At 47.7% G+C, this 17588-nt stretch overlaps 1 protein-coding gene across 1 annotated transcript in view; it reads left to right on the top strand.

Moving 5' to 3' along the window:
• The window catches only part of QSOX1 (quiescin sulfhydryl oxidase 1), a 137228-nt gene that overhangs the window by 46497 nt on the left and 73143 nt on the right, over positions 1 to 17588 (top strand). Inside the window, exon 2 of the mRNA XM_030206725.1 lies at positions 11128 to 11228. Within this exon, the coding sequence (XP_030062585.1) occupies positions 11128 to 11228 (101 nt within the window). The remainder of the gene's footprint in view (positions 1 to 11127; positions 11229 to 17588) is intronic.

Raw genomic sequence — 17588 nt, 5'->3', positions numbered from 1 at the left:
TCTCTCTGATATATTTTCTCTCTCTCTCTCTCTCTCTCCCCTCACATTTCACCGTCTTGCTCTTCAGTCCTCCACCTATATTTCACTTGCCAGTACCTATCAACTTTCCATGTCCTCCTCTCCTCCCTACTTCTCCTGTGTCACTCCATCCCTGGCCTCATTCCTTCTCTTTCACCTACTCCTCATTAGTACAATTCTTCCCTCTGTACTTACTATCCTCCTCTCACACGCCTCTCCTTGAGATCCCCCATGGTCTCTCCCACATGGTTCCATTATGCCAAGTATCTCCCCCTCCCTCTCCATTCTTACACCCTTGTAGCCCAGCATCTCTCTGTCCCTCCCCTGTCCTCCACCAATACGGTCCAGCATTTCCCTGGCCCCTCTCTCTTCTCTTCCACCCCTATGGTCAAGCAATTCCCTTTCTCCTCCACCCCTTCCTCCCTATGGTCCAGCAACTCCCTATCCCTTCTTCCTTTCCCTCCACCCCTATGGTCCAGTAACTCCCTATCCCCTCTACACCTATGGTCAAGCAACTTTCTGTCCTCTCTCTGCCCCTCCACCTTTATGGTCCAGCAATTCTCTGTCCTCTCTTCCTTTCCCTCCACCCCTATGCTGCAGCAACTCCATGTCCTCTCTCTCTTTCTTTCCCCTCTTTATGGTCCAGCAGCTCCCTCCCTCCCTTTTCCACATCTCAAAGTGAAGCTTCAGTGTTCAGCAGGGCAGCAGCTCGGAGAGGAGAGCCTACTCAGGAAATCCAGCCTGGTGCCAAGAGAAGTGGCTACACATATCCCAGTGCCATGCACCTTTCCAGGTTGTGTAAGTGGCAAACTGCACAGTAAAAATAAAAGCCTGCTAAGCATGGTTTAGCCCCTACACAACCCAGGAAGGAGCACCGCATCAAGGTTTGTGTACCTGCATCTCCTGTGAGTCCAGCAACTCGTCCCTTCTCCTACTTACTCTCTCCATCCGCCTATGGTCTTCCATCTTCTTCCTCTCTCCCTGGTCCCCTCACCTGTAGTCTGGCATCTCTCCTATCCCCCTTCCCCTGCAGATCTAGCACCTGTCCCCTTCCCTCCCTCTTTCTCCCCCCCCCCATGGGTTCAGCACATCTCCCTTCTCCCCAATGAGTCCAGGACCTTTCCCTCTTCTTCCCTAAGTCCCCCTGGAGTCCAGAACCTCTCCTTCTGCCCTCAGCACCCCCCCCCCATGAGTCCAGCAACTCTTCCTCTCATTCCTTCACCCTCTCCTGAATCCAGCAACTTTCTCTTTATCCCTCAGCCCCCCCCCCCCCCCCCCGTGAGTCCAGCACCACTTTCTCTTTATATCTCTCTTTTTTTCTAGCCCTCTCATTCCCTCACCCTCTCCTGAATCTAGCAACTTTCTCTTTATCCCTCAGCCCCCCCCCCCCCCCCGTGAGTCCAGCACCACTTTCTCTTTATATCTCTCTTTTTTCTAGCCCTCTCTTGAGACCAGCACTGCTCCTTTTTTCCCCCGCAATCCCTATCCTGAGTCCAGCACCTTCTTCTTCCCTCAACCCCCCCCTTCTCACCTTCCTAAGTCCAGCACCTCTTTGTGTATCTAAAATGTAACCTTCTACAAAACATGAAGTGAAGATGTGATTCCATGAGCCCCAATGAAAGGAGTTTAATTTTACTTCCATTTAATTTCAATATATTCCATCAACTTTATAACACCTGGCTTCCCAAGGCAGATTACAACAGTTAAGATGAACCCGTCAAGAAAAAGGATATCCTCACTGAAATTTCATCTGTATTGTATAGAACAGTGTAGAAAAATGAGCAAAAAAATAGAGTTTTTAACTGCTGTTTCCACCAGGTACACTCATTTTTTTAAGCTGTTGTAGTGCTACTCAATTTTTATTTCATATAATGAGCTAGATAGGCTCACTCACCCTGGCTGTCTTCTATTTTTATCCAACTTCCTTGGCATACCGTCTTCTGTTCTCAATCTAAGCTTCTCCTTCCCTTCCATCCTTCAAACCTGCTTTCTCTAGCAGCCCCTCCCTGCTGCTGTTTTCCTGCAGCGATAACAGGCTGCCTGAGCCGGTGCTGAATGTTTCCCTCTGCCATGTCCCACCCTCGCGTACACAGTTGTATCCTGGGCCGGTCTTAGGGCGAGGCGACCGAGGCAACTGCATAGGGCCTCGCGCTCAAAGGGGCCCCGCGCGGCGCGCCTGAAGTCGCCCCCCCCCCCCCAAGCTCCAGTCCCCCTGCCCTCTGACTTTTAAGTTACCTCGTTGACGTTGGAGCGGCCGGCAGGTAGCAGCCTTCCTTTTCCTTCCCTCGTTCAGCTCTGGTCCCGCCCTCGTTTTGAGGTAACGAGGTAACTTTTAAAATTCAGAGGGTGGGGGGGGGCCTTGGAGCTGGGTGGGGGGGCCTTGGAGCTGGTGGGTGGGAGGGAGAGAGAGACAGGCCTTGGAGCGGGGAGGGAGGGGGGCCTTGAAGCTGGTGGATGGAAGGGAGAGAGAGAGAGACCGGCCAGCCGGCCTTGGAGCTGGATGGGGGGCCTTGGAGCTGGTGGGTGGAAGGAGAGAGAGAGAGACAGGCCTTGGAGCGGGAAGGGAAGGGGGCCTTGGAGCTGGTGGGTGGGAGAGAGAGAGAGAAAGACCGGCCAGCCGGCCTTGGAGCTGGGAGGGAGGGGGGCCTTGGAGCTGGGTGGGGGGCCTTGGAGCTGGTAGGTGGGAGGGAGAGAGACCGGCCAGCTGGCCTTGGAGCTGGGAGGGAGCTGGGGAGCCCTGGGGATGGCCCGGGAGCTCGGAGGGAGGGGTGGCTGCCCTGGAGCTAGGGTGGGGGCGGGGCTAGGATGGGGCCCCATCAGATTGGTCTCCATAGGGCCCCTCACTTGCTAAGACCGGCCCTGGTTGTATCAGAGGGGCAGGGGCGGAGCAGAAGGAAGCATCAGACTCCGGCTCACTCAGGTAGCCTGTGATCGCTGCAGCAAAACAGCAGCAGGGAGGGGCTGCTAGAGAAAGCAGGTTTGAGGAACCAAGGGGGAGGGGGAAGAGAAAGCAAGCGCTGGTGTTAGTCTGCTAGGCTCGGGTGGGCGGAGTGTTTGAAGAGAGGAAAGAAGAGGGACGGTCGGAAGAAGTGCAGAAAACTTTAAAATAAAATCCATGCTGCTGTGTGGCGGCTCAGCAGCAGGCGAGGTAGGCACCGTTTTCGTTTGAAATCTGATTGGGGGAGTGGCCGCTCCCCTTGCGCCACACCTAGCTACGCCACTGTACATAAGTACATAAGTACATATGTATTGCCATACTGGGAAAGACCAAAGATCCATCGAGCCCAACATCCTGTTTCCAAGAGTGGCCAATCCAGGTCACAAATACCCGGCAAGATCCCAAAAATGTACAAAACATTTTATACTGCTTATCCCAGAAATAGTGGATTTTCCCCAAGTCCATTTAATAACGGTCTTTGGACTTTTCCTTTAGGAAGCTGTCCAAACCTTTTTTAAACTCCGCCAAGTTAACCACCTTTACCACATTCTCTGGCAATGAATTCCAGAGTTTAATTACACGTTGAGTGAAGAAAAATGTTCTCTGATTTGTTTTAAATTTACTACATTGTAGCTTCATCGCATGCCCCCTAGTCCTAGTATTTTTGGAAAGCGTGAACAGATGCTTCACATCTACCCGTTCAACTCCACTCATTATTTTATAGACCTATATCATATCTCCCCTCAGCCGCCTTTTTTCTCCAAGCTGAAGAGCCCTAGCAGCTTGAGCCTTTCCTCATAGGGAAGTCGTCCCATCTCCTTTATCATTTTCGTCGCCCTTCTCTGCACCTTTTCTAATTCCACTATATCTTTTTTGAGAAGTGGTGACCAGAATTGAACATGTAAAATCATAGAACAATACTCCCTTTTCCATCAGTATCTTCAATTTCTTTTAATATCAAAACATAGTCTTAAATGCCCTGCTGCACTCTGAGTTAAAACAGAAGGACCAGTTACGAAAGAGTGTGGTCTCTTAAGACACTGCATGATGAAGAATTGTATGGCAAGGAACAGTTTTGCAATTCCATTTCTTTTCTTGAAACCAGACTTAAACTAATTCTAAACCAACAGAGTTAAAAAAAAAAAATCCTTTCTCTGAGGATCAGCAGGATGAAAGATCCACACTGATGGGTGATACGGAACCTTGCACAAGAATCGCTCTCCAGCACTTCAAGAAGCCTTTGATGGTAGCACACCTCTCATGTGCATGTCTTCCCACACACTGCCGTTGCACAAGACCAAGTCTGTCTTTTTATGTGGAACAGTAAGATTACATTTGTTTGGATCTCCCTCAGGTTCCGCCTCTTCTTCCTCTCAGTGGTTTTCACCTCCAGTTTATTTGAATATTTTTTTCTTTTTGTATAACTGTTTGTGTAGGGCCAGTCCCTTCTTTCCTTTTAATTTTCCAGTTAGGTTTTCAACTTTTATAAATTTCATTTCTTTTCTGTGGCTCACTAGGCCCCCTTAGGCCTCAAGTGTCCTGCTGTGGATATTTTTTTGAAAATCGTGTCATTTGATTTCACCTTGGCTATTTTTCCCATGATGTCCCTTAAGACAATCATTGGTTTTAAAAAGTGCACCCGGTTCAGCAGGACTATGCCCCTAACACATACTCGTAACGGATGCCTGCAGCGTCTGGAGCCGGTCCATAATCCTTTTTGTATACTCTGTTTACAGATGTCAAGAAGCCAGACATCAAGGATGCCCATCGACATCAAGGAGACTCCGACATCAAGCGTTGTTAGCAGCCACCAGGTTTTGAGCATCCTCTGATTCCACCTCAAGGACAAAAGATTTGACTTCACCTTATCAATGCCAAGGGACCCCAATGCAGTGTGTTGGGTGGAGGCCAAGAAGCATTGGTATCAGTTCCCTTTGAGGCTTGGTGTCAAGGGCTCCAAAGCCATCGATACCAGTGAAATGCATATGCGCTGGGAGGGCTGCTCACTCTCCAGGGACTCAGAGCGGGTGTGACAGTTTCTGTTAAGCTGGAACTAGGTCATTGATTTGGCCACAAGGTTTTTGAAGGACAGAAATATACCAGCTGAGCCCCAGCCTTTACTGATGGCTTCCCTTGAGGACTGGATCCAGGCCATACTGCAGGAGGAGATGGGGCACTTCCTAGCCCGATGAGATGCTGAGGTATCAAGAGATTTGATTTTGGCTGTGGTGGGGCTTCAGCCCTTTCTGGAAGCCGATACTTTGCCTGTTGTACGTTCATTGATGTTGATGCCTTGCAGAGTGCTGGAGCTGATGCACATTGAGGCAGTGCTATCGTCCAGTTCTCAGGGCATTGGAGGTTAATGGTCTCTTGGCGTCCATGCCCAAGGCATGAGCAGCATGTTAGTAGTTTGAGGCAAACACAGACATGGACATCTAGGGAAGATTGTTTCTATGAGTCTGATACAGACAGCTTCTGGGAGTCTGCGGAGGCACCAGAAGTCTTCTTGGAAGAAGGGTCCCTTGGTATTCCTTCAGTCCCTGCCCTTCCACATGAAAGGAGAAAGTCTCTCTCTTGTTCTCTGATTTTGTTAGGGAGATGGATAAATCTGTCCTTTTATTTAGAGACCTAGAATGAGCCTAGGGCTGAGTTGTTGGACATCCTCAACTCTGATGCCCCTCCAGAGGAAGTTGTCACAGTGCCCGTGCACAGAATCTTTAAGAATGTGCCGATGAAGCAGTGGGAGATCTCTCTGTACAAGAAGACCAATTGCATACATAGAGTTCAAAAGGCTCCTGGATTCAAAAAACTATAATTTCCTCACCATTCCATGGTGGTCAAATCCATTTTCAAGAGTCAAGAGCTCCAGGACTCGCTCTTCAGTGCCCCCAGGGAGGGAGTCATAGGCATTGGAATCTTTTGAGAGAAATATTTTTCAGAATGCTATGATTGCCTCTCACATACATTCTTATCAGCTCTTAATAAGTATGTGCTTGAGGAACTTAGTAGTAGTGTGAAAGTCACAGACACTGTACCCCCAGAGAAGGCTGCAGAGCTATGCCAGCTATTAGCCAATCAGCAGGAATGTAGAAAACACATGACCAGGGCAGCCTATGAGTCTATGGATACAGCATTGAGGGCCTTTGCTAATGGTATTGGAATGCATAGACTCACCTGGCTACATGCCTCAGACCTGGAACCCGTGGTTCAGGAGAAGCTGGCAGATGTTTCATGCTGGGGGAGAGGGGAACAACCTTTTTGGTGACAAGGTGGAGGAGGTCGTCGACTTCATTAAAGAGCATTTTGACACCATCAAGTCACTATCCTGCCCCACTCCTGGCTCATTTTCCTCATCTAGAAGATACTCTGGTGGAGGGCATCAGAGGACCTACTATTCTGTTCTCAGAGGCTTAGGTTTCCACTCGCTTCTGACCTTCTCAGAATACCCAGAACTCTCACTCCCACCCTAGGCAGCAGAGGATTAAGAAATCTGATCCAGCTTCCCAGTCAGAGCAGGGGACAAGCTTTTGACTGGCTTCAGGAGAGAATAGCCACAATGAACATAGCAAGACTGAATTTGTTCCAAGAAAGGTGGCCCCCTTGTAACCTCAAACCAGTGGGTTCTCAAAATCATACAGACATCTGCTACAGGTGAGTAACTTTGCTTTATCTGCAGCTGTCCCACAGGAGTGACTGGCTCAAGGCAAAGTCAGTTATGGTTGAAATTTTGAGCAGAGAGAAGACAAAGAGGAATACCATGAAAGAAAATGTAGAGGTATCCTAGAGTCAAACCATGGCCTACCAAGCTATATAAATAGAGGGGGCAATATTCAGCCAGCAGTGGTCAGTGTTTCTTTATGTTTCAACAATTTTTATTATTAAAGGTATCGCAAACAGCTCATCAGCACATTTCAGTTACAACATAATTTCCAACCACTATCTCTAAACAGGTAGAGCGCAACACTGTTAATCTCATTTTTCCGTAACATTATACTTCCTAACCCCTCCCTACCCCTCTGCTCCCGACATTATTCCAAGAACTCTATGCGGTACAACCACATATATCAAAAAATATGAACCATCCTATATAATCTCACCTCCAACGTTGTAATGTGCCTGGTACCGTGGCTCCCTCAGAGGTGGTCTGCTAGGCAGTTTAGAATGCACTGATGTCGTGTTTCCCTACTCCTCCCCTTGCCTGGGAAACAGCTGTCAGTGCCCCCCCTTGGCGCAACACCCAAGCCCCTGCCCTGCAAAACCACGAGCCAGGCAGGGGGAGGAGTCCTCCCCCTGCCTACCAATCAGCTCTCAGTGCCCCCCCTCGGTGCAACACCCAAGCCCCTCCGCAGCACCCAAGCCCCTACCCCCCCTCGACACATCACCAAAGCCCCTACCCCCCCCTCGAGCACATCAACTCCCTCGCCACCCGTAGCCGCCAATACTAACGCTGTCCGGCCGCTGCTGCTTCTCCTGTGGAGCAGCAGCGGCCGGTACAAAAAGAAAAAAGCCAAAAAAAGATTTTAAACCTGAAACGCGGCTCCGTAGACAGCCATCTGGCATTGGCTGTCGTCACTGCAGCCGCTCCTCCTCTCCCCTCCACGTCACTGCCCCTGCAGGAAGACCCCGGAGGAACGCAGCGACGTCAGAGGGGAGAGGAGGAGCGGCTGCAGAGATGACAGCCAATGCCAGATGGCTGTCTATGGAGCCGTGTTTCAGGTTTAAAATTTTTTTTTTGCTTTTTTCTTTTGTACCGGCCGCTGCTGCTCAACAGGAGATGCAGCAGCGGCCGGACAGCGTTAGTATTAGCGGCTGCGGGTGGTGAGGGGGTTGATGTGCCCGAGGGGGGGGTAGGGGCTTGGGTGATGCGCTGATGGGGTAGGGGTTTGGGTGATGCGCCGAGGGGGGAGGGGAGGGTCGCTGGACATGGGTGGCTGCAGGGGGAGAGGAGGGTCGCTGGACATGGATCGCTGCGGGGGGGCAGGGAAGAGGGAGGTGGGGAGGGGGTCCTGAGTCCAGATGGGTGGCTGCAGGGGAGACAGAAGGGATGCTGCAGGGGGGGCAGGGGGAGAGGAGGGTCACTGGACATGGGTGGCTGCAGGGGGGGCAGGGGAGAGAGAGGTGGGTCGCTGGACATGGGTGGCTACAGGAGGGGCAAGGGGAAAGGAGAGCAGGGTCGCTGGACATGGGTGGCTGCAGGGGGAGCAGGGGAGAGAGGAGGGCCGCTGCACATGCGTGGCTGCAGGGGCAGAGGAGGGTTGGTGGGGAGGGGGTCCTGAGACCAGATGAGTGGCTGCAGGGGGGGCAGGGGAGACAGGAAGGACGCTGCAGGGGGGGGGGATTACCTTGCTAGCGACCGTTTCATTGCCTACCGAAACGGGCCTGTTATACTAGTTTCTTTATAAACCAAACTTAGTAACAAGAGCTATATAATCACAAGGTCGTGGCACCCTCTGTGTTGCATATTATTATACATTCCAATTAAGGTACCAGGCCGGGGCTTTGTTCCTTATAGCCCCTTTTTTCTTCCTAACTATATATATGGTACCTCTGCCCTATATGGGAAGCATTACATATTCATCAAAAACTACATGACAGATCTGAGTTGCCACTATACCTCTTGTCCTAAAACCCTACCCCAACCCTCTTTTTTTTTCCTACCCCTTCTCCCACTGCATCCCTCCAACCCTGCCCACCCCTCCCTCTACAACCACCCCTCTCCCCCCCTCCCCCCCTTTTCAGAAGCTGTCACGACCTAGCACCTCTTCATCCTACTGCAAGAGGAGCACTTCATCAACTTAGCGCATGCTTTTAAGAATAAGACTATGCCCCCGGAGACTTAAAATTTGGAGATATGGGTTCCAGGTCACCAAATAAGATTTGCACCTCTTGGTGACCCTCTAGCATATTTTGCTTCCCAAGCTTGCCAATAAATGGATCTGATTCCTCCAATGCCAATAAGCTGGCGGTTCTTCTACTGTCCAATATTGCAAAATGACTTTTTCCCCACTAGAGCAAATTTACAACATAATAACACAGCAAATTTATTCACAGTATGGAAAGTTTGAGGAACATCCAGAATCAGCTGTTCCACCAAGCCACCTGTGTCTCGAGCCAACAACTGACTAAAAAATCTTTGGATTTGCTCCCAAAAAGATTTAACTGGTGGGCATCCCCAAAGAGCATGCACGAGGGTGTGAACAGACTGCTTACATTTAATACAATTATATACTCCACTTGCCCCCATATGTGCCAATTGAACCCCCGCCATATAAGTCCTAAGCACTACTCGAAACCCACATTCCCGTAGTCTAGCATCAGCGGTTAATGCAGGAATGCCCCGAATGGTGGCAGCCACATCCCAGAAACCCAAGGCCACCCCAAGGCCTTCTGCCCATTTTTCAAAGATGTAAAGTCCCTCTCTGGTCCCCCCTGTAACAGGGCCTTACGTAAATTTGAAACTGAAAATCCTACATCAGAAACTCCCTTAAAAAAATCTCAAACTCTAGCACCCAAGGGGATCCTTAAGCCTTGGTGGTCTAGGGCCGTCATGTAATGTCTAATTTGTACGTATGCAAATCAATTGCCCCACATTTCCCCCACTCTTTCCTGAAGCTGCGTGAAACTTATCATTTGTCCCTCTTTCAGCAATAGATTCTCCAACCTAATTATGCCCTTCTGTTCCCATATTTGGAAAGTGGGGTTATCGGGTCAGTGTTTCTTTAACTGTTGGCTGGTGGAAGCTAAATTAGACCTTGATATTCAGTACTAGCCCCGTCTGGGTACCAGTACTGAATATCTGGGCAATGGTGGCCTCTAGAATTTAGGTACTGCTGATGCTCAACAGCTTTATCAGATAGGTACCCAGTTAAGTTAGGATTGCCTTTTTGCTGTCCAACGTTAATGAAATATTTATCCGGCCAGTGCCATTGAATATCAGTGTACTGCTGTGTAAATTAGGAAAGAGCCAGAAAATCACTTAGCCTAGCAATTCCTCTGAAAAGGACAGAAAATCACTTAACTTGGTAATTCCTCTGGACACATGTCTAGGGGAAGACAGCACTATATTTGAGATTGTACAGGTGCTCAGGAGCCAGCATTCGTAGTGCACTGGTCCCCCTGACATGCCAGGACACCAACCGGGCACCCTAGGGGGTACTGCAGTGGACTTCATAAATTGCTCCCAGATGCATAGCTCCCTTACCTTGTGTGCTGAGCTCCCCAACCCCCCCCCCAACCCACTCCCCACAACTGTAAACCACTACCATAGCCCTTATGGGTGAAGGGGGACATCTAGATGTGGGTACAGTGGGTTTCTGGTGAGTTTTGAAGGGCTCACATTTACCAGCACAAGTGTAACAGGTGGGGGGGGGGCGGGGGGCCTGGGTCCGCCTGGCTGAAGTGCACTGCACCCACTCCACTAAAACTGCTCCAGGGACCTACATACTGCCATCATGGAGCTGGGTATGATATTTGAGGCTGGCAAAGAATATTTAAAAATAAATTGACGGTGGGAGGGAGTTAGTGATCACTGGGGGAGTAAGGGGAGGTCATCCCCGATTCCCTTCGGTGGTCATCTGGTCAGTTCAGGCACCTTTTTGTGGCTTGGTCGTAAGAAAAAAAAGAACCAGCTAAAGTCGTCCAAGTGTTCGTCAGGGACACCCTTTTTTTTCCATTATGGGTCAAGGACACCCATGTGTTAGACACGCCTAAGTCCTGCCTTTGCTACACCTCCGACATGCCCCCGGGAACTTTGTTCATCCCTGCGATGGAAAGCTGTTGGGGACACCCAAAATCGGCTTTCCGTCATACCAGTTTGGGTGACCCTGTGAGAAGGACGCCCATCTTGCGATTTGTGTCGAAAGATGGGCATCCTTCTCTGTCGAAAATAAGCCTGATAATGACCTACCTGTTGCACTCACAAACTCCAGTCTGATTCTGTGTTTGTTTGCACTTAGCGTTTCTTCTAGTGCCAGCTGGGGCTCTGAGTGACACTACTAAAATATGTCCTGATATTGACTTGGGAAAATGAGGAGTCTTTAAAAAATAAAAAAAAAAACACATTTTCTCGTTTTTATTTCTGAAATAAAAAGTGCTAAATTCACAGGAAAAATAAAGTGAATTTGGTAGCAAAGAACCTTGGTTATTAATAATCCTGTCTTGTTGTGTTTCAGACTGGAGACCAGCGGTGTATCTGGCTGCCATGGACTGTGCAGAGCCAGAAAATGTGCAGACCTGCTCTGGATTGGGAGTGACTGGATTCCCCACCGTGCAGGTACAGGGCATACGAGGAACCTTATAGTTGGGTCCAGTTCATATTTGCACAGTAACCTTCTTTTTCACTGCTTCTGCTTAGCACTTTTCACCTCTTCATTGTTTTTAGGGTATTTCATTTTATAATTTATATTCCTTTTTTCTATTGTCCCATGCTGTGGTTCTGTTCCCAAACAAGCAAATCCTCATCCTGTTTTATTATTCTGTTCTATTTAGATTTTTATATTCCGCTTCTGTCCAATTAGGTTCAGTGTGGATTACATTCAAGATAACCTCAACAAATGAGAGAACTTACAAACAGATAAAATTTAGGAATATATTAAGCATTTGATGTAAACAAATAGATATCAATTTGCCTAATTTGGGGCTTTGTTTACTAAGGTGCATTAGTGTTTTTAGCATGCCTACACAGTGTGCGCGCTAACCATGTAGCCGCCTATAGGGATATTGTAGGCACGTACATGGTTAATGCGCATTAAAAATGTTAATGCGCCTATAACGCTGCTTAGTAAACAGGGCCCTTGGTAAGCAAAAGTAAGCCTCAGCTGTGACTTTCGACTAATATTTTTAAATGAAAGAAAATCTAATTTTAGTAAATGAGTACTCTGTGCAGCTAAAAAATGCTCAGAAATTCTTAAACAATGAGCTGGCTTCTCCCAAGTTAGGCCATAAACTGATTTAAATACTAAACATGTAATTTTTAATTTGATCCTAGATCTTACACGCAACCAATGTAACCTTCTCAACAATGGATGAAAAAAAATGATCAGAGCAACCTGGCCACCTTCTTCCTGGTTTTCTCTTAGTGTAAACAGATCTTTTTTGGTTCATCTTAACAGACATAATTACCTTACGTGCAAGCAGAAAATGAATTATGTACACCTGCTCGGGGGTTGCAACATTTCCTTTATTATTCCTGTGGCTGTTAGCCTTATGTGAGCCACTCCTTGTTTCCCTTATATTGGACTTTTTCCAGAACCTGATTTATCAAAGGTTTTCTTCTGTTCTGTATTCATGAGTAAACGTTTGTTAAACCAGGCTAAAGTCTTCAGTAAATAAAGGTAAAATAAAATTGTGTCTCATGACACCAATGTATTGTCCTAATAGCAGCATGTTGTGGAGCCCTTTTTGATGTCTGACTTGTTTATTCTGAGAATTATGGTTAGAAAGGTTAAGTTGTGAATCTGGCCTTCTCAGCCTTCATCTATTACTGCCCTGCATCGGGCAACTGTTGATGGTGTTGCTACTTGCTTTGTGGAGGCTTTCAATTTCAGAATCTGGACAAGGCAGTGGGGCTGATAGTAACCCAGAGATTTTCTCAGTAGGGCCACCGAGAGGGGGAGGCAGGGGGGGCAAAATTCCCCAGGCCTGGGCATCCAAGGGGGGCCTGGCACCGGGGTCTCTATCTCTCCTGCTCCTGACGGGACCCTGGGGATCATGTCTCGACTTGAGCAGGAAGGTGAAAACTCTGGTGCCGGGCCCCCCTTGGAGGCTGGGGAGGACCAGGAGGAACAGACAAAGTGTTCTTCAGTCTGCTGCATTGCCTTCCCCTGTGGCTCCTTTCCCCCTCGGGTCGCACATGCAGACCTGAGAGAAAAAGCAGCCGCAGGGGACGGTCTCGTGGCAGAAGGAAGAAGAGCAGTGCTAGAGGACAAACTCTTCTGCTGGTGGGGCCTTGGGATCCCCGTCAGCCAAGGTACTTAACAGTTATGGTGGGCGGGCAACAGCAGCGATCAGGGAGGGTGGGGCAGCGCCAGCGATTGGTGAGGTGGTGGCGGCAGTGGCAGCAATTGGTGGGGCGGCAGCAGCAGTAGTGATGGGGGCAGCAGCGGTGATGATCCTGGGGGTGGCAATGATGATCCTGGGGGGGGGAATCCGGCGGCAGCCTTACCCTGGGCCTGGCTTAGTCTCTTGGCGGCCCTGTTTCTCAGCCCCGAGATGCACAGAGGAACTTTGTATCTGAAGTTGATAGACATTGGCACCACCAAAGGAGCAGTATAGCTAGTACTCTCTTCCCCAGCCACAGTAACAACGGGAGGAAAAGGATGGCCTTAAATGCTTCAGCTGTTGTGAGAATCTGGGGTGTAGATGAGTAGGCAGAAGGAGAGGTGTGATTTCTCCTAATGCAGTTAGATGAGAACTAGAATCTCACCGGATAAATTTGAATGGTGAAGAGATGAGAACTCATAGCATGGTTCTAAGCCTCCAGTGGTAACCCTAGCCATTACCTACATGGAGTAGCTCATAGCATGAAGAATTGGGCGTTACTGGTGATTGCAACCTCAAATCCAACAGTATGACCAGGTGTCTATGGAGCAGGGGAACAAATTGACTGAGGCTGGGCATCAGCTTGTGGGGTCCAGTCTTGAAATACTGCCTTAGTTATAGACAAGCCCTAGAACACAAATTAAGATGTGGGATTAAGGTTCATGAACTTCCCTGAGGAGATATTGAGAAAATACATCTTGGAAAATCCCCAGATACCACCAGAGAGTTTTCCTCTTGTTTTTTAAACTTTGTGTTTAGTAAATATTTTGGGAGCCATTTATTAATGGTTAGCATGTGCTAACTCCATTACCTTGTGTTAATTGCTTATGGCTGCTGTTAAACATTCAGGGGCCCAGGGCAGAAATTTGGGAGGGGGCCTGAAAGTGCAATAACAGGCTGTATCATCTCCAGCTTCAGCTAAGCTTGGGGTCCCCTGTAGCCTTGGGGTCCAAGGCAATTGTCCTGTTGGCATCACCCTAGTGCTGGTCCTTTATCTGTCACAGGGTCTGTTTTCAGTGGGCTCTGTGGGAGATAACATGTGCATGCTATAACCTTCATTAAATGATTCCATTTAATTTTTTTCAACTTTCTTTGAGTTTGAAAGTGCCAGCAGAGGAATAGAAAAAATTGTACAGATGAAAAGGAATCCAGTAAGGCAACAATCCTAAAGAACCCCCCCCTACCACCCCATCCTCCCCCTAGAACTCACTCCACAAGATTGATACAATCAACAATAAGCCATTCCCCTTTCCCAGCTCCACCCATACCCTTCCCCCTCCCCCCCACATAGGCGAAGCCATTGAGAGGAAGATGGTAGCAACAATTCAGAGTCTTGATGCTCCTGAAAAACTAATCAAAATTAAGAATCAAATATATGTCCTTGAGTTTGGTTTCTCCAAGAGTAATAGACATCCTAAACCTTATGAAATCTCAACAACTGTCCAGAGCATATGACAGTCAATTTAGATATGAGGTAAACATAGTTCAACTAATAAAGAACAATCGAAACGGAGGGTGCAATAGGATCATTCCAAGCTGATACCAAAGCTAATTTACCAGCTGTGAAGAATGTTGTGGCTAACTTGATCTCAACTGGTTTGAAATGTAGAAGGCACATCTCGGCTCGCAGAGGATATTGCACTTGAGTGACTTGTAGCAAGGTGATAACTGTTGTCCAAAAGAATTGCACTTTGGTACAAGCCCACCAAATGTGATACATATCTCCCAAAGCTCCATGATGAAACATTCTGAACAATCTTTGAGGAATATAGTACCATTGACAGAGAATCTTGTACCCATTTTATGTCATGTTACTAGCTATAGACGCCTTAAAGAAACCCATTGCCTCATTTCAAAGAGCAGTGCCAGTTCAGTCTCCTATTGCCTAATATAATTTGTAGTTGGTGTGTGAAAGGATAGAAGGGCTAAGTACAACTGAGAGATACAACCCCTGCCACTACCCCCTGCACCTCCCACTCTAAGAACGTTTTCTCCAACTCTAATTGTCCCTGGGCCCTACAGAGTAAATAATGTGTATCTGGCTGTATTGAAAAATATGAGAACGAGGAAAGCCATATTCCTCCTGTAGGTCTTGAGTATGATACTATTTCCCCTTTCTCCCAAAGTTGGCCCAGGGTGCAAAGCCCCTGTGTCATCCAATACTGAAAGCTAGCATCACAGCTGCCTAGGATGAATTCTGGGGCATATTATTTGTAAAAAAAAATATTGCCGATCTGGAAAAATTGTTCCCGAATGTGGTACCAAGTGAAAAGAAGGCTTTCAAGCCCCAAAGTAGCCTGTCTTGGTATGTCATAAAGGAACCACCTAGGAAGCTATAACTGTGAGACATGGATAGGGTCGAATAAAAAAAGTGTCATTAAAACACCAGTAATGAAGTCCCCCAGGGTCAGTGTGAACCAAAAGATCTAATTGCACAGGGGCATGATCTGAACAAATACATGTATGAATAGATGAAGACTGCAAAGTATGAAATACAGTAGAATTCCCCAACCAGGAGTCAATGCGTGAATATGTATGATGCACCGAGGAATAATATGTGTGATTGTGGGGTGTTGATGTCTCCACAGATCTACCAACCCTCCATCGGGCAATGAAACTCCTAAATTTCTTCTGATCTTGGACGGCGAAATTCACATTACTAGCAGTATTGTCCATATTGGGGTATAAAGTTAATTAAAATCACCACTCACTAGTAACCTGCCCTCCATGTGTTGGAGAAGGATCTGACTGAAATCATCCAAAAATTGTCCTTGAACTTCATTGAGAAAATATATGTTAACCAGTGTACACTGTAGACTCTGAGACTATAAGGATCAAATAATGCCCCCCTTTATCCCTCACAACCTTCCTGACCTGCGAGGAACAACCACCAGAGAATGCTATTAATGTCCCTGCAGACATTTTACAGTGATAACTGGAAGCATAATAGATAGATGCATACTGTTTATGGGTACAGAACGTCTCATGAGTGGGCAATAAGTGCGTTTCTTGTACAAAAGCAATCGTTGCCAGGGACCATCTTAGCTCTTTAAATAAAAGTTGATGTTTACAGGGAGAATTAAGGCCTTATGCATTCAAAGTCAACAAAGTAAGTCTATCCATAGCAGATCAAGGAAGTAAACAAACTTGCTAGCCAAGAGAAGCTGCCTAATCTTGTATGCCTGAAATATGGTGCCATCCTAAACAAACCATGACAAACTAATCCCCACAAGGCTTCTCCAATGCAAAAAACCCCACCAACCCCCTCCCTATTATAAACATAGGCAACACCCCCATGAACTGGAGGTTATGCCAATAGAGAGAAAAGTGCTTGGTCAATAACCACCCCAAAATTATATTCAAACATAAAACATCACCCTTATAGATTAACATAGTAGGCATGGGTGTAAACAGCCATCCAAGTAGATTAGGTAGACCTGTCCAAGATACAAAATACAGATGCTTAGAGAGTTCAAGTAGCTTCAACGCCCCAGAGGGTTGCAACGGAGTGCTGGTGTTGCAATCGCCCCTTCTTTGTGACATGCTGCCATTTTGGGAAATCCCACAGTCCCTCAGAGGCTGTCTTCTGACCCTGCAATGCTGCTGATGCTTAGCTCATTTCTGGAAAGGTTTCACGTGCCTCCACCAGGGAGCGAAACTGGTGGAACTTCCCATCTTTGTAGAAGGACAGGGCAAAAGGATGGCACCACTTATATGCAATAATGCCCTGCGTGCAAAGGTGCAAAGTCGCTGGTTTTAGTTCCCACTGTTGCTGGAGGGTAGCCGCCGCCAAGTCTTTATAAATTGCAATAGAGTGGTAATCCCAGACAAAATGGTCCATTGCCCGTATCTTTTGAAGCACTTATTTTTTAAGCTTATAATTATTAATGCATGCCACAGTATCATGGGTTTATTATTTTTCATCCCCAGAGCCCAGTGTGCTCGATCCAGTTGGATGTTGAGTGGGTCCACCTGTGTTGAGCCCTCAGAAAGCAAAGAACTAACCATCTGTTAAACAGTGTGCTCGCAGTCCGCTTAGGCTGGCACCTCAGGTAATCCTCAGAATCAAAGGTTCTGGCGGCAGCCTTGATTCTCGAGGTCTTCTATTTTGTCCACTAAGGCTTGAGTCAGAACCTGAGCCTCCTGCAACTTTTTGTCCAGCATTCCGATGGCATCCTGTTGGTCATCCAGACACAGCTCGGCATCCTCGACCCTGTGGCCCAACTGATCTCACTACAGAGATCTACTCCTAGGGAGGCAAACTCCTCACAAACAGCCTTCATGTCAGTTTTAATCTTGTAGAACCAAGCTCCGTGAGAGGGTTAGCCATTTCCACAGGTGCGGAATCCTTGATAGCATACAGATCCGGGGATGGCGGTGGAGACGATGTGACCCCTTGAACTCCAGCCCTGCCACAGAGCCCTTGAAGTATGCAAATGCCTGTAAATCCACTGTCCTGGGATCACTACTCATATCCTCAAACACAATCTACTGCTGAACACACTGCAGCTCCTTGTGACCCTGAGCAAGTCACTTAACCCTCCAGTGCCCCAGGTACAAATAATCTTAGATTGTGAGCCCATTAGGAACAGAA

The sequence above is a fragment of the Microcaecilia unicolor genome, chromosome 6, assembly GCF_901765095.1.
Source record: "Microcaecilia unicolor chromosome 6, aMicUni1.1, whole genome shotgun sequence".
In the NCBI taxonomy this organism is placed as follows: Eukaryota; Metazoa; Chordata; class Amphibia; order Gymnophiona; family Siphonopidae; genus Microcaecilia; species Microcaecilia unicolor.
This window is presented reverse-complemented; position numbering and strand designations above follow the sequence as displayed.